General features: G+C 39.3%; 1 protein-coding gene across 1 annotated transcript; it reads right to left on the bottom strand.

The window, feature by feature from the left end:
- Positions 1–16,119: 16,119 nt before the first annotated feature.
- On the bottom strand, positions 16,120–23,544 carry SEC61G (SEC61 translocon subunit gamma). Its single transcript, XM_043442889.1, has 4 exons — positions 23,407–23,544; positions 21,800–21,898; positions 19,824–19,926; positions 16,120–16,288 (listed from the first exon to the last, which is right to left on the bottom strand). Exons 2-4 carry the CDS (start codon positions 21,891–21,893, stop codon positions 16,279–16,281), a joined length of 207 nt encoding a protein of 68 aa, XP_043298824.1. The 5' UTR covers positions 21,894–21,898; positions 23,407–23,544; the 3' UTR covers positions 16,120–16,278.
- Positions 23,545–23,786: the final 242 nt, after the last annotated feature.

Genomic DNA, 23,786 nt, shown 5'->3' with positions numbered 1-23,786 from the left:
CTTCCAGTCCTGTGACCACTTCTGAGTTTTCCAAATTTGCTGGCATATTGAGTGCACCACTTCAGCAGCAACATCTTTTAGTATTTGAAATAGCTCAACTGGAATTCCATCACCTCCACTAGCTTTAATCATAGTAATGCTTCCTAAGGCCCACTCAACTTCACACTCCAGGATATCTGGCTTTAGATGAGGGACCATACCATTATGGTTATCCAGGTCATTAAGATTTTTTTTGAATAGTTCTGTGCATTCTTGCCCCCCCTTCTGAATTCCTCTGCTGCTGTTAAGTCCTTACCATTTCTGCCCTTTATTGTGCCCGTCTTTGCTTGAAAGATAGTGTCTCTTGGTGTCTCCAATTTTCTTGAAGAGATCTCTCATCTTGCCCTTTCTATTATTACTCTATTTCTTCACATTGCTCATTTTAAGAAGGCCTTTTTATCTCTCCTTGTTATTCTCTGGAACTCTGCATTTCAGTTAGGTAGATCTTTCCCTTTCTCCTTTTCCTCTTGTTTCTCTTCTCTTCTCAGTTATTTGTAAGGCCTCCTTAGACAACCACTTTGCCTTCTTGCATTTCTTTTTCTTGGGGATGGTTTTGGTCACTGCCTCCTGTAAAATGTTACCAAACTCTGTCCATACTTCCTCAGGCACACTGTCTACCAGATATAATCCCTTGAATATATTCCTCACCTCCACTTTGTAATCATAAAAGATTTTATTTAGGTCATACCTGAATGACCTAGTGGTTTTCCCTACTTTCTTCCATTTAAGTCTGAATTTTGCAATAAGGAGCTCATGATCTGAGCCTCAGTCAGTTCCCAGTCTTGTTTTTGCTAACTGTATAAAGCTTCTCCATCTTTGGCTGCAAAGGATATAATCAACCTGATTTCAGTATTGACTATCTGCTGATATCCATGTGCAGATTGTTTCTTGTGTTTTTGGAAGAGTGTGTTTGCTATGACAGTGTGTTCTATTGGCAAAACTCTGTTAGCCTTTGCCCTGCTTCTTTTGGTACTTCAGGGCCAAGCTTGCCTGTTACTTCAGGTACCTCTTGACTGTCTGCTTTTGCATTCCAACCCCCTATGATGAAAAGGACATTCTTTTTTTTTTTTTGGTGTTAGTTCTAGAAGGTCTTGTAAGTCCTCATAGAACCATTCAGCTTCAGCTTCTTTGGCATTAGTAGTTGGGGTATAGACTTGGATTACTGAGATTTTGAATGGTTTGCCTTGGAAATGAACGTAAATGATTCTGATTCTGTCATTTTTAAGATTGCACCCAGGTACTGCATTTCAGACTCTTGTTGACTATGAAGGCTACTCCATTTCTTCAAAGGGATTCTTGTCCATAGTAGCAGTTATAATGGCCATCTGAATTACATTTGCCCATTCCCATGGGCAATATTTGCCTTTTTGGTTATAAAAACCCAAGCAGGATTTGAATCAGTCTGACCCTAAAGTCCTCTGCTATCCTGTTCCTCATATTATAAAGTTAGTTATTAATGTGCTGGGGATACTTCCAAGCACTTCATGTGCCATATTAACAAGCACCCAATTTGAAAGATGAGGGCATTGAGAGCACAGAGAAAATTATTTATCTGAGTTGATACAACTGGTAAGTACTGAAGTTGCCTGCCTGTACACTCTTTTTCCTTCCACCTCTAACCTCCTCAATCTCTCTGTAATCCGTTTCCTCCTTCTCTCCTTCCCTTCTAACTACTGCTTTTCATTCAGGATAATATGATCACCTCTTAGAACCTTAGACTACAAACTATCTTCTGCTCTCAGTTTTATTCATCATTATTACTCCAGTCAGCATATTCTCTGCACCATTTCTACTGTGGTCTTTCTAAAGTGAAATTAGAGCTGGTCCCAGCAACTAGCTGGGTGAACTGACACTATAAATCCAAAGAAATACTGGATAATGTACGAGAAAAACAAATTTAATGCACACCCTGGATGAAGAACTATGCTGAAAATACAGAGTCCCATTCCCCTTTCTCACTACAGGCAGAGAACACTGCAGACAAGGGTCTTTTCCCTGGGCCATCTAATAATAAAGTAACTTTCTCCAAAGATGGATTGGTACCAGAAGACTTCCTGTCCTGGTGACTAGAAGTCTGCAAACATAATGGCTAGCTACCTGCCACCACTGGTAAATTTTGTTAGTATACAAGGTCCAAAGATAAAGTCGGTAAGAATCTAGTCAAGACAAGAGAATATAGTCCATGTAGTGCAGATAGAAAATTTAATACAAGGAGCTAGTTTCAAAGTTGTAAAAGAAAGAAAATAAGCAATGGTGAGAAAACACCCAAATTAGCAAAATGTGTTTAAATCTGAAAGAATAATGGGGGAAGAAGGTATTCCCTGTTTCAGTCAGAGCAATGCCCAGGAGCCCGAACCAGAAGAAAATGCAACACTGAGGCAAATGCTACTCAGAGCTTAAAACGAATAGAAAAAATCTAGGTTCTTTCCTACTCCAGCCAAGGCCTCCCTATGGTTGAAACCAGTTTCTAAGAGTCTAGAAATCCAGTTGGAAAAGTCAGCCACTAGTACAGAGTAGATAAAGGGTAAGGGATGAATCTAAAAGCAAACAGACTGGCCCAGAGAACTCTCAATCATAGTTTATGCCTTATCTTTATATATGAACTTGAAATAGAATTCCAGGACAAGGAATCAAAAATATGTGGAGAAATAATTGAGAAAGTACATTTGACTAACTATAGAGTTCTAGGAATTAAAAAAAAAAAAAAAAAGAAAGAAAGAAAACAGGGAAAACAGAGGAAAGAGCATTTTCAAAAATAATTTCCTACAACTGAAATACACAGGTCTTCATATTTAAAAGGTCCAGTATGTGCCCAGCATATAAGATAAATCACATCTAGGCAATTCTTTGTGAAACTTATCAAGGTAAAATAAAAATCCTAAAAGATTTAATAATAACAACAATAATAATAACTACAATTATAACAAAAGTCGTCAACAAAAATTGAGAATCACACTGAAAATTTATCATCAGCAGTGTTTATCACAGACAATTACCAATATCTTTAAAGTTCTGGTAGAAAAATATTTAAGTTACTCATAACCTAGTTTTTATAAGCAGTTAAACCATCAAATATGATATTAGACTAAAGATATTTTGACCTCTTATACATTTATTTAGGAAGTGATTTGGCAATATAGTACAGTAAAATAAGAGAACAAAGCAAAAAAGTGAAAGAGAATCAAAGAGAAGAAAGATCTCAGGGTGAAAATTATGCATCAGGACAAGAAAATGATCAGTCTGAATTGGAATGAGAGAACAGGCTTGAGAGGAGATGGGAAGGATGCAGAAAAGGGAAAAGTCCATATATTTGATATCCTTTGAGAAATGGTGATAAAGGTAGACAATGTCAAGGAAAACAAATAAAAACATCAAAACACAAAATACATACTACTGGTCAGAAAAGGAATGTAAATCATGGTACATTACTTGGCTGAAAAATTTGCAATGTTTACTTTATCATAGTAGACACCAGGTATTAATATTTAACTTTAGAATCCACCTGTATACAAAGCAAAAAATGATAAAAAGGACATGGTATCAAGTCTAAAGATTAAAATTAAAAGCTGAGATGACAGAAGCTGAGAGGTGATGGAGAGGGACACCAAGTGAAGAGAAATGCAAGTTCACAAATATCCTCATCCCATTGGTGGGGAGTTTAAAAGATCCCTTATACAAGTTGTTAGAACAAGAAATAGAGGTGTGAATACATTATTTAAAGATACAAAGGTAATTAGAAATTAAAAATAGTGGTTTAGCTAGATTTGGAATCTAGAGAAGGAAAAGTGGCAGGTCTGTGAGTTAAGTATCACTATCATAACAGAATATCAAGAGTGTGTCTAAATAGATGAGTCTAGAAATAATTCCTATGATTTTGAGGTTAAGATAATTATCAGGAGAAACAGCTAAAATAAAAAGTATGCTTCTAGACAGTAGGACTGCCAAGTTGAAGGAACAGAGAATGTTGATGTTCTTAGTTATAGACCTCTATAACACTTGACTTTAAAATCTTGCTCCTTATTAGTATGATACAATGTACATATGTGAAACTTGTACAGGTTTATACTACAGAATTCCCAGGTATGAATTCTACACCATAGACTAGGATGCAAGAAATTCACATTTTCTTCTCTAGGACCCCACATGAAGCGTGGTGCAGCCAAAAAATAAATAAATAAACAGAAGCCCATATATATATATATATATATATATATATATATATATATTTATATATATATCCAAGATCACATCCCATAGACTGCCAGGAATTCAACCTCAGCTGTTTCAAAGACCCTCCGCCGGCCCAATGTTGCATAGGCCCCAAGAGCACACTTAGTCTTCAGCAGTCTCCCCGGCTTTAGTCCATCAGTACCGGTTGTCAGTGAGTTCATCTAACCCCTCAGCCCCCTACAGGCAGAAAGCAGTAACCCTCTGCACCTATACTTTAGAGTGTAATGCAAGCCTTTGTTTTGAGGTTCAACCGGTGAAGAATTCACCAAATGCAGGAGAAAATAGGAGACAGGCACAGGTTAGATCCCTGGGTCAGTAAGATCCCCTGGAGGAAGGCATGGCAACCCACTCTGGTATTCTTGCCTGGATAATCCTATGGGCAGAGGAGCCCAGCAGGCTATAGTCCATAGGGTCTCAAAGAGTCAGACAGGACTGAAACAACACAGCACACGGGCTTCCCTGATGGCTCAGTTGGTAAAGAAGTTGCCTGCAATGCAGAAGACCTAGGTTGGATTCCTGGCTTGGGAAGATCCCCTGGAGAAGGAATACCCACTCCAGTATTCTTGGGCTTCCCTTGTGGTTCAGCTGGTAAAGAATCTGGGGCCACAAAGAGTCAGACACAACTGAGCAAATTTCACTTTCACATCGCACATACATTTAATAGAAAATGTAAGAATGCACAGGGCACAGTGAAAGGGTAAGTATTGTTACCTAAAACTTTTCTTTCACATGTATTTTCATGGATTCTTGAGTGTATAACTTTTACTGACACTAAACATTACTCCTTATTGACATCTGTTTTCTAAATGACTTGTTATAGAACATTCAGAGCATAGTTTTGCAACTGCTGGTTCCAACAGCATGTTAATCTAACTCAGGTCATATTAACATTAAGACCTGTAACACCAACAGATACCACACAGGTAGGAGAAAGAACCTCAGACTCCTAGGCGCCCTATCTGTGCTGAAACCATCAGGTTTCCAGATCAGGTAAAGGCAACATGAGCAGAAGACCAAAAACAAACATTTACGTGAGAGATGAGTTTTCAGTATTTATTACTTTTAGTACATTTTTAAATAATGGCAAATTTAAAGACAATAATGAATCATAAACCACTGAAAAATATGAATTGATAAGTCTATGCAGTAAAGCAAGTAAGCAGATAATAAAATGAAGACAGGAGGGCTCTTGATCAGAGTAGACTTCTGAGGCCAGGAGTGCTGGACTGTCCACATCTACAAAAGAAGGATTTGATGGTCCCTGTCCTTCTGAAATTCTACCATTTTTCCTTCTAACTCTATATGCTTATATTTATCTGTGAAATCTTTTAAATGAAACATGTTATTACTGAACAATAGTGAACCGGGGAAAGACTGATATGTAATATTGGTAAGTCAACATTGTATTTCTTTAAACTTAGGCATAATAAGCACACACATATTATGTATATATTGAATATATATATGCATATATAATCATAATCATAAGTAATGACTTACCCAGACTGTAATTCATTCTAGTGAATTACTGAATCTGAGGAAGCTTATAGAAACCCCCAAGTTTGTAGCCAACTGTCAGAAGCAGGAGTTGGCATCTGAAGTGGAGCAATCATGTGGGACTGAGCACCTTTAGCCAGTGGGATCTGACACTGCTCGAGGTAGAGTCAGGATTGAGTTCAATTGCTGGATGCTCAGTTGTCAGAGAATTGGGGTGGAAAAATTACATGTTTGGTGTTAGAAGAAAACTGCTGCAGATCCAGGGAGTGCTCCTGATCTGAAGGTCAGCTTTGTTGGGATGTGGACATTAACCTAGTCTCCTCTGAATAAGCCAGGTCACACCACTGTGCCAACTGGGAAGCACTAGCTTAAACACTAGTTCATCAGTAAAACAAAGTCTTAGTTCTTCCTCAAAGGATAACCGTAACAACTCGGTGCATATCTCTGAGTTGTTCTACAGAAAATAGGAAGACTCCACACACACACACCAGTGGAGGATGCTGAGCACAAGCACGCAGACCCCAGGCTAACTGGAACCAGAGATTGATGCCTCAGATTCCTGTCACCTCACCACAAACCAATCAGAAGAAAACCCACAAGCTGATCACATGCCCAGCAACTTTCAGCTCTAATGTTGCCTTTAAAAGCCCTTCCTTGAAAGCCATCTTTGGGTTTGGAAATTGATGATACGAGAAATCTAAACAGGACTGTGAATGAGCTGTAGGGACAAGGGACAGTGAATGAAAATGCCAGATGAGAATAATCAGAACTCCAGCTGCACCACTTGGAGTAAGGCTGGCTAAGTACAGCTTCAGGGAACCCTGCTACTGAGGTGAAAGGATCAGGGAAAGATAAGATTTAACATTAAAATATCTATGTTCCAGGCACTGTGCCAGCTTCACTCACACCTACTTTCTGACCTAAGGTAATTCAGCCACACTGAAAGCTGAGCATTAATATCTCTATAAGATGAGGAGACTTATTCAAATAGGTTGACTAATTCAAATGGGTTAAGAAAACTTTAGGCCATATAAACAAAGAATGCTGCCCACCATTCAGCCTCTACAAGGATTAAGTTATTATCTACTGCGTTCACCCACCAACATAGCACTCTGGAGGAAATCCAGGTTGGAAAAAAAAGGAACAACTCTGTGCTCTGGATATATGGCCCCTAGATAGTTAAGATGCATGTCTAAGAAAGAATTTCTATAACCCCAGATTCCTGCACCTTCTTATACATACAGAAAAAGAAAAAAAGAAAAAAAAAAAAGCACTGAAATCATTGAAATGTCTGGTCCTTTGTGATTAGCATGTATTTCCCAGCCAAAACCATTCCATATATATCCACAGGACTGGAAAAGGTCAGTTTTCATTCCAATCCCCAAGAAAGGCAATCCCAAAGAATGCTGAAACTACCGCAAGATTGCACTCATCTCACATGCTAGTGAAGTAATGCTCAAAATTCTCCAAGCCAGGCTTCAGCAATACCTGAACCGAGAACTTCCAGATGTTCAAGCTTGTTTTAGAAAAGGCAGAGGAACCAGAGATCAAATTGCTAACATCCACTGTATCATCAAAAAAGCAAGAGAGTTCCAGAAAATCATCTATTTCTGCTTTATTGGCTACGCCAAAGACTTTGACTGTGTGGATCACAATAAACTGTAGAAAATTCTGAAAGAGATGAGAATATCAGACCATCTGACCTGCCTCTTGAGAAACCTATATGCAGGTCAGGAACAACAGTTAGAACTGGACATGGAACAACAGACTGGTTCCAAATAGGAAAAGGAATATGTCAAGGCTGTATATTGTCACCCTGCTTATTTAATTTATATGCAGAGTACATCATGAGAAACCTGGGCTGGATGAAGCACAAGCTGGAATCAAGATTGCTGGGAGAAATATCAATAACCTCAGATATGCAGATGACACCCCCCTTATGGCAGAAAGTGAAGAGGAACTAAAAAGCCTCTTGATGAAAGTGAAAGAGGAGAGTGAAAGAGTTGGCTTAAAGCTCAACATTCAGAAAACTAAGATCATGGAATCTGGTCCCATCACTTCATGGGAATTAGATGGCGAAACAGTGGAAAGTGTCAGACTTTATTTTTGGGGGCTCCAAAATCACTGCAGATGGTGACTGCAGGCATGAAATTAAAAGATGCTTACTCCTTGGAAGGAAAGTTATGACCAACCTAGAGAGCATATTAAAAAGCAGAGACATTACATTGCCAACAAACGTCCATCTAATCAAGAATATGGTTTTTCCAGTGGTCATGTATGGATGTGAGAGTTGGACTGCGAAGAAAGCTGAGCACCCAAGAATTGATGCTTTTGAACTGTGGTATTGGAGAAGACTCTTGAGAGTCCCTTGGACTGCAAGATCCAACCAGTCCATCCTGAAGGAGATAAGTCCTGGGTGTTCATTGGAAGGACTGATGCTGAAGCTGAAACTCCAATACTTTGGCCACCTCACGCGAAGATTGACTCATTGGAAAAGACCCTGATGCTTGGAGGGATTGGGGGCAGGAGGAGAAGGGGACGACAGAGGATGAGATGGTTGGATGGCATCACCAACTCGATGGGCATGAGTTTGTGTAAACTCCAGGAGTTGGTGATGGACAGGGAGGTCTGGCGTGGTGCGATTCATGGGGTCGCAAATAGTCGGACACGACTGAGCGACTGAACTGAACTGAACTGAACTGAAATCATCCCCTACCTATGACTTTAAGGCAATTGAGAGGATTTTGAGGAATCACAGGCTGCTGTCACATTTGGATTCTGGGTTATGGGGAACTTGCCTGGCTTTTATATAAACTTATAGCTGAGACTCAGCAGGCCCAAACCGACAAACTGGTTTGGTCTCCAGATACTCAAAAGTCTTTTAAGGTTCTTCAGACTGCTCTCCTGCAAGCTCCCGCTTTGAGCTTGCCCACAGAGTCAGAATTCAATTTGTTTGTCACTGAAAGAAAAGGTATGGCCTTGGGAGTTTTGACACAACTCCGAGGGCCTCACCAACAACCTATTGCTTATCTAAGCGGAGAATTAGATATAATTTTATGTGGGTGGCCCCACTGCCTAAGAGTAATTGGGGCAGCGGCTTCATTAGCACCTAAAACTTTAAAAATAATGAATAGACAAAAACTTACTGTGCTGACTTCTCATGATGTGAGTGGAATCTTAAATTCTAAGGTTAATATTTGGATGACAGACAGTAGGCATCTTAAGTATTAGTCATTGATGATAGAAGGGCCAGTAACTAAGCTTAAAGTTTGTGGAAATTTAAATCTGGCCACTTTCCTTCCTGAGAAGGAAAATGAAACACCTGATCACAATTGTTCCCAATTTCTAACTTTAAACTATGCAGCTCGGGAGGATCTAATGGATATCCCATTAGACAATCCTGACATGGAAATATTTACGGATGGCAATTCTTTTGTTTGGGATGGAAAGCGTAAAGCAGGTTACACCATGGTGATGGCTGAACAGGTTTTAGAAGCAAAATCTCTCCCCCAGGGAATGAGTGCTGTTAGCGGAGCTTGTGGCTCTGACCCGAGCTCTAGAGTTAAGCAAAGGACAGCGAGTAAATAATTAATTCTAAGTATGCTTATTTGACTTTACATGCTCATGCTGCAAGATGGAAAGAAAGTTTAAAACAGCAACAGGCGAACCTATTAAACATTTCAGAGAGATCCAGAGACTTTTAACTGCTATATATTGTCCAAAAGAAGTAGCTGTTATGCATTGCAAAGGACACAAGAGGGCTGGGAGTAAAGTAGCTGAAGGAAATCAGTTGGCTGACTGTCAAGCCAGGAAAGCAGCACATGAAGAAACCCCTTCACTGCAGACGCCTTTGATCTGGACGGGTCCTGTGGAACAGGAAAAGCCACAATATACTGAGGAGGAATTAGAAAGACATGAGAAAAGAGGAGAAAGATTACTGATAAAGGATGGTTACAGTCCGAGGATGGACGATCAATAATTCCTGAAAGTGCTCAATGGAAAATTCTTAAGGGTTTATACCAGAGTTTTCATTTGGGTGCAGAGAGTACTTACCAGATGGCTTCTTGTTTGTTTGAAGGTAAAAACGTAATGGAAACTTTAAAGAATATTATCAAAAGGTGTGAAGTTTGTCAGAAAAATAACCCAAAGACTGGAAAGCTAGCAAAATCTGGATTACGACGAAGTGGAAAATATCCTGGAGAGGACTGGGAAATTGATTTTACTCATATGCCAAAAGCTAATGGATATTCTTGCTTATACGTTTGGGTGGATACTTTTACTGGATGGATTGAGGCTTTCCTCTGTCGTAGTAAACAAGCTAAGGAGGTTATAAAGATTTTAATCCATGAAATTATCCCCAGGTTTGGGCTGCCAGAGAGCCTTCAGCATGACAATGGCTCCGCCTTTAAAGCTGCTGTAACTCAGGCGTCTAAAGCTCTAGGAATAGAGTATCACTTACACTGTTCCTGGAGACCCCAATCCTCAGGAAAGGTTGAAAAAGCTAATGGCATTATCAAAAGACATCTGCGCAAATTAACTCAAGAAACGCCAAGACAACTGGATTAAAGTCCTACCCATAGCTTTAATGAGGGCTCGAACTGTCCCAAAAAAGGAGGGACTGTCCCCCTTTGAATATTTATGGAAGGCCTTTCTTATGCACAGACATTGTTATAGACCCTGAAGCCTTGGACTTTACTAATTATGTAACTCAGCTCTCAGCTTTTCAACAGGTATTAATAGAACTCTGGAAGGTGACTCCTGACCCAGCTTCTGAGTCAAGCAAGCCTCTATTTGAGCCAGGAACCGAGGTCCTCATAAAAACATTGGGGTCTGGGGGCCCATCCCTTGAGCCCCTCTGGGAAGGCCCTTACCAGGTTATTCTTTCTTCTCCCACAGCTGTCAGAGTGGCAGGAATTGATTCATGGGTACATCACAAGAGGTGGCACCCTTACCAGAACTAAGTGATGTCATTTTATGTCTTTACTTTCTATGCTCTGGCTTTGTACTTTCAGATGGGCGTGATAATCTATGTGAGCCTACGTCTGCTGACTCCAAAAATCCTGAGTCTGCCGTTTGATCCTCAAGACAATGCCTTCCTGTCCTGGGCTCACTCCTACACTGCATTCCACAATCGGTCTAACTGCTGGGTCTGCGGAGTGCTCCCCTCTTCATCAGTGGGAGGCTTCTCATGGTGGACATTTCCACTTCAAGGAAAAGACTTTCTCCAAGTCTGCAAATACCTTCAACAACAATCACATGTGATGCCTCTTCTTAAATTTATGACATCGAAGAACCCTAAGATGGACTGGTGCAACACTTTGTACTTTAACTAGGGACATAACCTGACTTAATTTTGATTATACATTGTCTCAGTTTAATGACTATTTCGCTACACATAAGGTAAACGGGTCTAGATCTAATGGTTTTTACCTGACGTTTATCAAATATGGGATGGGGTTATATGGTTAACTCCTGAAAAAGGACGTCTAATATCTACTACCCCTATATGCTAGGAACAAATACAGCCATCCCCAGAAATTAGTCAACAACTTAATCATAATGATTGGAAACACTTCGGATTTTTGCCTCAGGAAATATGCAATGTAATCATTCCTGTGGTTTCCAACCCAGTTCAGGCCCTCCCTTTGTCTGGCCAGGTACTAATTGGGACTGGATATCTCAGTCACGCTGGCTTGCTCCAAACAGGACTTACTGGATATGTGGCTCTTACCTGTGGGCATGGCTTCCCCCTGGTTGGATAAGCGGTGGCGGGGGGAAGAAGGAACCTATCCTAGGGAGATGAACCCTAGGTCTAGTTTTACCCAGGGCTTTATATTTTCAGAGCTTCCAAAAAATCCTGCTAATTTACACCTTAAAACTCAGTGGGCAAGGTCTGTATTTCACTGGTATGATTATTTGGCTGCAGTATTTTTTCCCTCTCTGGGAACTACAGATGCTATGCTACGAATGGATGCTTTGACTAATTTTACTCAACAGGCATTACTAGATTCTCAAAAAGCTATTTCAGCTCTTAATGCTGAACAAACACAAATTAGAAAGGTGGTTTTACAAAACAGATTGGCCTTAGATATTCTGACAGCTGCACAAGGAGGAACTTGTGCCATCATTCATACCCAGTGCTGCACATACATACCTGATGTGAGCACTAATGTTACTCATTTTACTAAACTCATGAACAAGATGATTGAGGCTATGGATACTCCTGAAGCCTCAATTGCCTCACTTTGGGAGACGTTAACTAGTTCCCCATGGTGGAAAACTATCTTAATTACAATAATTCTGATTGTTCTGTTTCTGCTGTTTGCTCCCTGCCTCTGTAACTATGTAATTGGATTTGTTTCTAGTCGCATGAAGGCTTTTAAGTTACAAATGGTTGTCCAAACTCCTAGCAATGCCACAGCCTCCTCCAACTATTACTTGGGGCCCCTGGATCAAAACCATCAATATGAGGATTAGGAGAATATGTTGCCTCACCAAATTAGGGACAATGCCCCTTATCAGCTCAGAAGCAGTTATGGAATGAGAATGACGCCCGTTTCCCTAGGCAACATAATTTTCCTAAAAGAAAAGGGGGAAATGAGAGTCAATTCCTAGGCAGATTGATAAGAAGTCCAGGGGTCCCCAAGGAGAGAGGGGTCTGGAATTCTCAAGGAGGAAGAAAGGACAAACCTTTTTTTCCCTCTACATTCCTTAGGATTATATAACAATAATGTATCCTGCTTGAGGACAGTCCCTGAAAAAAACCTTCTGGCTAATCCTGTTACCTTAAAATGTAAATTATGGGAGTAGGTCTAGTCAGGTCTTTACAACCTCCAGACATTCTTTTGGTTCATTGTAATAACTAATTGGAGAGTATATAACTCCATTGCTAACACTAGCAAGGGAGCACTCTTTCTTCCCCCTTCTGATGTCTATGTTAGAAGCTTTCTCTATCCCTTTTATACTTTAATAAAACTATTGCACAAAAGCTCTAAGTGATCAAGCCTCATCCCTGGCCCCAGATTGAATTCTTCTCCTCTGGAGACCAAGAATTCCAGCGTCTTTTAGTGGTTCAGCAACAACCTTCCATAAGTGAAGCAAAGCCAAAATATGTGCATGCGCACACACACACACACCCAGGGCGGTTTGTGTGTATTCTGATTTCAGAAAACTAATACACACAGGCACACAATGTTAGCTTTGATACTAGCTTACCAGCACCAAAAAAGTTGAAAATTTGCTTTGTGTACTTCAGTTCAGTCACTCAGTCATGTTCAACTCTTTGCAACCCCATGGACGGCAAGACACCAGGCTTCCCTGTCCATCACCAACTCCCAGAGCTTGCTCAAACTCATGTCCATCGAGTCCGTGATGCCATCCAACCATCTCATCCTCTGTCATCCCCTTCTCCTCCTGCCTTCAATCTTCCCCAGCATCAGGGTCTTTTCCAATGAGTCAGTTCTTCACATCAGGTGGACAAAGTATTGGAGTTTCAGCTTCAACATCAGTCCTTCTAATGGATATGCAGGACTGATTTCCTTTAGGATGATCGGTTGGATTTCCTTGCAGTCCAAGGGACTCTCAAGAGTCTTCTCCAACACCACAGCTCAAAAGCATCAATTCTTTGGTGCTCAGCTTTCTTTATAGTCCAACTCTCACATCCATACATGACTATTGGAAAAACTACAGCCTTGACTAGATGGACCTTTGTTGGCAAATCTTTGTGCTGTACACCTTAAACTTACAGTGCTGTATGTCAATCATATCTCAATAAAACTTAAAAAACAAAAAAAGTAAAATATCCAGGAGGGATGGTGTAGTGGCAGTGAGGAGTGGAGGGGTAAGAAGTAGTTAAATTGTGGATATATTTTGAAGACTACCCACATTATTTATTACACAGGGTTATCGAGAGGATCAACTGAGAAGGAATAGTTTGGAAATTATAATACTTTACATAAATGCTCCAGTCTCTACTACAGAGCCAACATTTGTGATACTGTTCATTTAGAAACTCAGTATTTGGTGGGAAGAGAATACAAATCAATTTTGATTAAATGGTAATTAGTGAACTATCTGATATTTAATGAACTTTACTCAATTGTGGAATCGAGTTATCTCAAGAGCCTTTTCTAGGTGCTGTCTGAAAAAGCCTACGGAACAGTTTATTATAACCAAGGCTGACTTTAAAAAAAAGGGGCAAGCTCCATTAGGAGAAAGGCATATACACTAATACAGTAACGGAAAGGGAGTACGAGACGCTATATGTTTAAAAAAAAGCCTTGCAAAACTGCATCCACGGGACCTGGGGAATTCACCACAAGACTTTCTAGAGCACGACACCATGACATGTGCTAAATTGAGGTAGATCTCAGCTCCCCTGGAGCAGGAGCTTTCCAATACGAGATGCACCCTTTAAACACAAACATGATGATGCCTCCGCACTCAGTGAAACTCAGCATGCTTCCTTCCAGGCAGAGCACACATGTCCCAAGAGGGACAGAGTGTGGTACAAAGTGCCGGTTTCCAGCAGTGCCAGAGCAACTGAAATAGGAACTAGACTTTACTTCCTACCTGCTCCTTTCAAGACTCTGCCACCCTGTCTGGACTATTACGGACTCCCTCTCTGATGGGTCTTTCTGTTGGCTTTTATTGTTAAAAGCAGGTTTTAGTCTAGGTGGTCAAACACTTCGCTGTAAGGTGAAGGGGTTTCATGGAAATGGTGTCACAAGGGTGGTAGCATGTTTTACTGTAGCTATTAAGACACCAGAAAATTATCAAGAGCTTTAAAATCTTACCACTGAAAGTGTGTTCTGTATTCCAAAGCATCAGCAGGGAGGCAGAAATGCAAACTCTCAGGTCCCCAAACCTGCTGACTTGGACTCTTCAGGATGGGAAGAAACTCCCTCAAGTGATTCTTAAACTTGCTTAAGTTTAAGAAGTACTGTTTACAACATAAATGCACGAGCTCTTAGATATACTAGGGGTGTGGTTAGTAAGAAAAAGCTAGTTAGTTATTCTCTCCTATTTAAGCATTCAGTTGTTGAGCATGAAGGTTACTCTGCTCTATCGCCAGTTCCTGATTAGCCCTCACTTCACATTAACGGAGTATTTATGTAATGTCTTACCTACCAGGGTCTCAGGAACCAGTAAGTCAGCAAAATAAAAAAATGAGCTGCACAAATGCACACTCTGAAGAGACTCATAATTAACTTACATCAAGACATTAATGTTCAAACCACTTCATCCTACAAGAAAATATACACATTTGCCAGAAGCAATTCTGACATTTTACCAAGAATACATTTCAGATTAATTTCTAGTAAGTGGTTAATATATGTGTATACACATAAACCTGTATGTGTACAGATACTCAACATACACATTTGTATAAACATATATACAAACATACCTATGCACACAAACGTAAACACACACACACATACACACACACTTCTGGCCTGTAAGGAGCTAGCTAACTAGCCAACTGTCAAACGTGGCTACACGGTCTCCTTAAAAGCAGAGGTAGCCAAGGCTTTATTTCCTCAAAGATAGCAATTCATTCAAGACTAAACAGTATTTCAAAAATAGGCAGAAAATCTGTTCTAAAACTATGAAAATGTATCTCACTCTCTGAACCATGGATCTCAAAACTAAGGAACCCTGCCCAGCAGTACCAGGCAAGACACCTGTCTACCTTATTCACAAAGACTCAGAGGACACTTACCAAACATGTGCTGCTAAACAATTTTTTAAAAAAGAAAGAAATTAGAACGTGGGAAATAAAGGTTATTTCAATAATTAAACCCTGAATGAACAAATTAATAATAGTTTTACACAGAAAATTGAGAATAAATTGTCTCAATTTTATATTACTATTTTTTAAAGGGGAAACGACAAGACCCCTTTTCATCTCATATACAATTATCAGTAATTCTTTAAAACATTCAGAACTCCAATGTTTATGACAGTGTGACTAATTATGATTTATCTGAAGAGGAGCTCTTACTTTAAACTTTTTAACCATGATTCTCAGGAAGCTATTTCAAGCAGTATGTAAACTTTTAGAGGAGCGCTGACTACCTATGTACACCGTGAGTGCTCAGAGACAAAACTCCTACCCTACCCTCAAACTCTCTCACCATCGCTACCATCCTTTATTTGCCGTTCCTTCTTTCATGATCAGACTGAGAAGAAAACTCAGAAAGTGCAATATTCCACTGTGCCTCTTAATTTTTCCTGTAAACCAAAATATGAAGGAGTGAAAGAAGGAAAGAGGGAAGAAGGAAATAGAACCCATTATTTCTTACTGCTAAAATGTGATAAGTATCTGTGATGGAAAAAAGAGAAGACGTCTATTTTAAAATTATTTTAATTTACAAATAGAAAACATCTTGGAAGAAAAAAATGGAAGAAAAACATAAAACACACAGACAAATTTCTGCTCCATCAGCTTCTCAAATCCTCACTTGTTCACCAATCCCCAAGATGAAAACTACTTTTCTAAAAAGCTATTCAGCCACCACTGTAAAAGAAAGAAAGATGGTCAATTTTGAGTATAAATAAGATTTTAATAATATTTGAAATGCAATATGCTGTAATTTTATGGAACCAGAACCAGTTATTTGAGAACCGCATCTATATTACTCCAAAACAGCACAAAAGAGAAGAAACTGAACTTTAAAATCTTGGAACTGAAAAGGCCCTTACAGATGACAGGGCTGTTGGAACAGGCTTAATCTGTTAAAACTCAGATTCCTCATTTGAAAAACATGCTTAACAGCGTAGCATAATGTCTTTCATAACAAGATGAAAAATATGAATTACATAACAGGACTGTTAGTTGAGAACTTTTTCAATTTGATGTACAAACTGGTTCTCAACCACTGTATCTTAGCAAAACACTCAAAAACCTGGATTAATATTAATAATAAAACTTGCCTTCTATAGAATTAAGTCTAAGTTTCAATGACACAAACATTAAAATAATATACTGAGATACACAGTTTAAAACTGTAATGTTAAGGAAAGAAGATAATTCCAGTACTAGATGAAAGTTCATTTGGGATTTTCTGTAACATCTTAACTGAAAAACCTGAACAAGCAATTTGGCCAACCCAAAAATACTCCTAAAAACAACAGCCCTGCATCTAAACTTTAACATAAAGTACTAAAGGCTTACTTCATTGAACTGTATTGCTGAAACTAAAATACCCACAACTATATAAATCTTTTAAATTATAACCCTGTGGATATTAATTCTGACTGCTATAATTGTAGAGAAGAGGAAAAATCATCATAAGGAAAACAGAGTGATAATTCAGCCTAATGAAAGAGAAGTTTGTTTATTCTTCACTTCCTATCATCTCAAAATGATTTTAGCAGCGATTTATATGCTCTTTCAACAGGAAAAAAGATTTCTTTCGGTTTTACAGTTGTCATGGCATATCATGAAAAGAGTAAGTTTTCTGATAGCTTTTTTCACAAAATGTTTTATTTGGCCCTCACTTTAATGTAAAAACTAGAGAGAGATAAATTTTTAACTCTTTATTTTGACACATTTTTGTTACTAGAAGAATAGTTTTCTAAGCAACTAGCTTCCAAAAAGTCAGAGCTCAACCACCTCTAAGCAGTAAGATTCGCAGAAGATATACTGTGCCTGTTGTAGAAGTTAGAATTAAGAGAAAGCAAATTTTTTTTAACACTTGTTTCAAAGACCTGTCGGGAACATCTCAATTTCAACAAGGTGTACTGAGAGTGCCTCATCCTAAAAGGTACTTTAGACCATAACTCATATAATGAAATAAAAGATGTTCTAACATAAAACTAAGATAAATAACAATGCTGCAGATTCAAAATTCAGAAGTCTTCTATAAGGGAATCTAGCAAAAAGTAATTTAACAAGGATAATGTTCCATGCTTAGGCTAAAAACAAACCATACCAAGTAAACCCAAGATAAAGGAAATTTATTTAGCAGTTATTTGTGAGAAACTGTCTAAAGACTTGAGTCTTTAGCAAGAAAATATCCACAGTAGGTAATGGATTCTAGGTACTGGATTTTTAAGAGAGCTAATGAAATGCAAACTGGAGCCCAAATTGAGGCCTGTGACTCAGAATGAGTAATGGCCTGTACACTGGTTAAGAACTGAGGCTCTGGAACCTGGATTTCACATGCGGCTCTACCACTTACAGGCATGCAATATACTTACTCTCCATGCCTCAGTTTCTTCACCTACAAAATGGGCATAATAACACTGCTAGTCTCACTCAACTCTCATGAGAGTTAAAAAGGTCAACTCACACTAAGCTGTGTGTCCTCGGCACACACCAAGTGCATAATAAATGTTAACAATTATTAATACCATCATGATCATTAGAAAAAGGTTAAGAACCGTACACTGTTCACTTAATTCAACACTTACTCAAGTGCTTTCAATATGCACAAAAGAACACTGTACTAGGTTCTGTAGTACATATATACACACACACACATATATATACACGCACATCTACAATATAGACATATATATACACATATGCATAAATGTATATGGTCATGTATTAGTATTAATTATCAAATAAGAAATAACTCTGTAAGTTACACCTGTCTGACCATGGGCTAGGAAGCTGCATAGCAGAAGCATGATGATTTTTCCTCTTCTCTACAATTATAGCAGTCAGAATTAATATCCACAGGGTTATAATTTAAAAGATTTATATAGTTGTCAGTATTTTAGTTTCAGCAATACAGTTTAATGAAGCACTGAGCTGACATCACAGACTCCACTCTAGCCACTCTATTTACTGATTAGGTAGGGGTTGTAGGCCAAAGACATCAAGGCTCAGCTTTCCTAATTCTACTTGAGGATTTGCTCCATGATTCCAAAATTCCAAAAATGGCTTTCCTCACTAGGAATATAGCAGAAATTTCTGAACTGATGGAGGAGATTTGAGATACTTGGTCCTTTTCAGGTCTAACTCTCTGTGATCCTTTGTGGCATGTCTGCATAACAGCTAGAAAACCTACTTAAGAAATCCACCTGACCATGCTCATTCAGTCAAGTGTCATTTAAAAGACAACTTCCATAAGCATCCATAGTAAAATATCCAGTACTTAAAAGATTTACAGTTTACAAAGCATCCCCACCTTATAAAATAAGCCTAAAAGGCTCATCTCATGATTAGATATCTAAATGACAGGTAAGACTCAGAGACCAAGCAAATACAAAATCACAGAGCAAATAAATACTACGACAGGTACTAAGTCTTTACACCAACAAAATTGCCTAAAGCTGACTGCTCTAATTGCACACTGCCACGAGGTATCGCAACTCATGAGTGCTTAATGAGTCTAAAAAGCAAAGGCATTTAGAAAAGAACAAAGCAATTCCAGTGTTCCTCAGTCTTTTCTCCTCCTAATTTACTAAAGTGTATTAGTATCAGTGTCTCATTACATTAACCACAACTTCCATTTAGGTTTGAAAATTGTTGTTTAGGCTTTTACATGACTTAAGTCACTTATCTTTTCTATAGCCCTAGTCAGGAATTATTATCCCTATTGAATAACCTGGGCACAAAGGAGCTAAGTTGTCCAAAGTTATGACAGCTATTAAGTAACAAGAAAAATCTGAATATAGGCAACCTGGTTTAGGTTTGAACTCTACTACTATAGTGATCTTCAGATGGGGAATTATTTCCACTGCACCTTAATGTTGACAAGTTAATGTACTGCACAAAGAGAACTTGGATTTGAATAATAGTTCTGTCACTGAATACCTGTTTTATCTCATTCTGAGTACCTTTAACTAGCTTCCTCAATCCTTTAAAATTTTACTTACTAAAAAATTAGTGCCTATCTCACAGAGTAGCTTTAAAAATTATGTAATATGTAAAGTTACTTTGAATTATCTGGTACTCAGTAAATAGCAGTAGATTCTACCAACATTAAAAAAATCAAAGAAACATTATCTATATATTAACCAAATAGCAGACTGTCAACTCAAATGGTCTGCATTTTCATTTTATCCTTGATAGTGTCTGTTTCAAAAAGTTTACTTACACAATGATGTTATTAATAGGAATATGGATCAATTTCACAAAAAAGCCAATGAATCCCATTATAGCGAATCCTATTGCTGTTGCCATGGCAATCTTCTGGAATTCTGGATTTAGAAACACAAAATTAAAAAAGAAAAAAAGAAACACAAATGTTACATTACTTTTTGCATTGTCACTGCAAATATAGGGGAAAAAATTAGCACTGACATAAATAAACTTACTGGCATACACTTCTCCTGATAACAAGTATGCAATTACTCTTTTTAAAAAAATGACAATATTAATAGTCAATAAATTATGACAGATTTTTAATTTTCCTATTTTACTCATATTTAAGGAAATACAAAAATGAAGTGCATGTTCATGCTAGGGAATCCAGCAATAAGCAGAGAATATTTATCTTCCTAGCAAATGACCAGAATACCAAAAAGGAAACATGAATACACAGTGTTTGTCTTAAAAAATTTTGTAACATTGATAAAAATATCAACTATAAAAGCACAGAACGTATTTTTTTATAAATAATAGGTCCACTGTCTTTGATATTATAACGAAGCCAAAAAACAAGGCTTGAAAAACCAAACCCGGTCAAACCCAGTTTTATGTAAAGGTTCAGACCCTTTAATGTTTCCATTTAACGCTACTTCCTCAGGGAAGCTCTCCCTGCGTGGTTAGCTTGGTTAGTCCTCCTATCACATGCTGGCAGACCTTCCTCCATCTACCTTACATAATACTTACCACAGCAGTAACTAAAAATCATAATTGTCATTATTTGTTTATGATTGTCTTCCCTCAAAGATTCTAAGCTCCATAAGAGCAAGGACCATTCCCTATTACATATTTTTATATATTATGCTACATATGTAATATAATATGTAATATTATATTGTCTATTATATTCCCAGCTCCTAACTCAGGCAGCAGTCAAAAAAAGAGCAGAAATAGACAAATTCCAGTGCATCTTTTAACACATGAATTACGATAAATAAGAAACTTCCTAGGTTGGTACCAACTATGCTGTTGATTTCATTTTAAGGCCTTTTTTGTTTGGGGGAGGTTTAGGGGAAGAGTGACATAGCATGAAGAGTTTCAAAAGATTTTTCAGAGTGGAAACGTGAAAGATACTAAAAACTCTATGAAGTCATTACACATGACCAAGGAAAAAGCAACATGGAAAATAATAACAAATCAGCTTATAAACCTGGACAACACATAAAACAGAAAAATCTGTAAAGGATGCACAAAGTATACAAAAGGTAGCAAAAACCGACAATTTCAAAAAATAAAGCAAAAATCAATAAAAGTGATGAAAGAAGTCCAATTATTAAACAGGAAGACATTAACAAAGGGCTTAGAGAATGCAAATGGTGATTGCAGCCATGAAATTAAAAGACGCTCACTCCTTGGAAGGAAAGTTATGACCAACCTAGATAGCTATTAAAAAGCAGAGACATTACTTTGCCAACAAAGGTCTGTCTAGGCAAGGCTATTTTTCCAATAGTCATGTATGGATGTGAGAGTTGGACTGTGAAGAAAGCTGAGCGCCGAAAAATTGATGCTTTTGAACTGTGATATTGGAGAAGACTCTTGAGCGTCCCTTGGACTGCAAGGAGATCCAACCAGTCCATCCTAAAGGAGATCGGTCATCGGTGTTCGTTGGAAGGACTGATGCTGAAACTGAAACTCCAGTACTTTGACCACCTCATGTGAAGAGTTGACTCATTGGAAAATACCCTGATGCTGGGAAGGATTGGGGGCAGGAGGAGAAGGGGACAACAGAGGATGAGATGGCTGGATGGCATCACTGACTCAATGGGCATGAGTTTTAGTAAACTCCGGGAGTTGGTGATGGACAGGGAGGCCTGGCGTGCTGCGATTCATGGGGTCGCAAAGAGTCGGACATGACTGAGCGACTGAACTGAACTGAACTAGAGAATGCAAAAATTTAACTTTTTTCTCACATTTCAAAGCTATTACCTTTTCTATCAGGTTTGGTGCATCTTTTCACCAGCCGAATTGAGTCTTTCACAAACTGCCGACTTGGCTCAACGAACTGCATTACCTGATCCATGATATCTGTTTAAAAAACAAAAAGGAAAAAAAGATAATCACTCGTGTTACTTACTATATAGCAAGGACTTGCTGACTTATATCAAAATGTAAATGAGATCATCCTGATATGGGTGGCTGGATTTCATCTCATTTAAAAAAAAAAAAATTACAGACTCCAAGAGTAAACCGACACTATTTTTTGTAATATCCAGCAAACTACCAAAACAAAGGCAGTAAAAAAAAACACAGGTCTTGCCCCTGTTCTCAATGATCAAGGCGCATGCTCTTAACATAAAAGGGCACTCACTACTAAAGGCTAAGCACCTGACAATACATCCACTCCTTACACACCCTGCAGTCCTCTCTCTGTTCTGTTAAGGAATCAACAGTATTGGGATGCAGCCAAGCATTTTCTATATTTTACTTTAAACTCCAGGGACACCAGTGTCTAGCGCAGTGAGCAGTGAGTGCCAATTGGGATGCTTCAAGAGGCTAGAGAAGAGGCAAATGTGGGCTTCAATCTGATTGTTCTCTCTGTATACAATTTTTAAAACCACAAAATCTGGCTAAGCCAAGATTCAGATTTTCAGAAGCTATTTAGCTAAATTCTAAATCTTTAGCTTTGGACACATCTTTTAAGGAAAACGGCTATACATTTTATCAACAGGTTCTTCCGTGGAATCCATCACACAACAGGAATGTCATCCAATCCTTAACAGTCACTGGTATTTAATATAATAGCTAATGAAACCAGCTCCTTACTTGTACTTCACTTATTTCCAGCGCTTGCAACAGTGGCCAAGGACAGAAATACTCAGTAAATTTCTGCTGAATTAAGGCTATGCATAAGATGAGGCCGTGGTTCTACAAATCCTTTCCTATGAAATGTAGCCTCTCTAGGCCCTAGTTTTCTCACCCAGGGTGGGTTGCTAAAACAAGATATATGAAACACTAAAAGTGTATCAGGAATTCTATAAACATTCTAGGCCAAGTATGCCGGGCCCAGAATGTTTTCATTTCATTTAACTGTTCAACTCCAGTGAGGTTAAAATTTATAGATATCTTGATGAAAGCGAAGCACCTTTTCTCCCAAACAAACAAAAAACGCGTTAACACCGAAATACTGCAATAAATGTCAGGGAAGGGGAGCCAATAATCCAATACTATCTATTGATTCAGACTCTAGATTCACCCTCCCACGTCACAGCACAGGACTGAGCTCTCCAAGACACATTCCACACCCACGGCCCCAGAGCCGACCCCGAAGGGACCCTCTCAGACAACAGCACCGAGCGGAAACGTTCCCACAGAGGTAGCCAAGGACGGGCGATCTCAAAGCTTAGGCCCGGGCCGAGACTCGGCCGGAGGGACCGAGGCCCTGGAAGCCCTTCTCCGTCGGACTCGCGGCTCTGAGTCAGCTTTCCCCGACGCCTTGTTGGCAGGCAGCAGGCGGCCGGAGGGTTCCCCCACGCCCTCTGCCTTCGCTAATGCCCAAAGGGTAGCTCCGAGCCCCTACTCACAAGAAAGCTCACCTGCTCCGCGTCTGCTCACCAGCCAGAGACACGTAGCACAAGAGCCGACAGGCAGACGCCCACAGGAACCGGAAACCAGGCCCAACTACTAGCGACCCACCCCTCCGTTCATTGGTCTTTTGGGAATACGTCAGTGCGCAGGCGCAGTCCGATGTTCGTCTGGGCTCTGCTTGCGTAAACGGGCGCACCGATTGCCCCGAACTTGGTTTAGGCCTTCCGCGGCTTGCGTGGGGAATGGGGCGTTGCGTTTGTCGCGTGGGCGCCCCCCCCGCCCCGCTGCCTGGGCGGGGAGTGCAAGGTGTGGGCGGGGCTGCGTGGCAAGGTGGCTAGAGCTCTTCCGCTGTGTGGGTGGGGCTGCGTGGCGGGTACCTTCCGCTGCG

This window comes from Cervus canadensis, chromosome 22 (assembly GCF_019320065.1).
Source record: "Cervus canadensis isolate Bull #8, Minnesota chromosome 22, ASM1932006v1, whole genome shotgun sequence".
In the NCBI taxonomy this organism is placed as follows: domain Eukaryota; kingdom Metazoa; phylum Chordata; class Mammalia; order Artiodactyla; family Cervidae; genus Cervus; species Cervus canadensis.
This window is presented reverse-complemented; position numbering and strand designations above follow the sequence as displayed.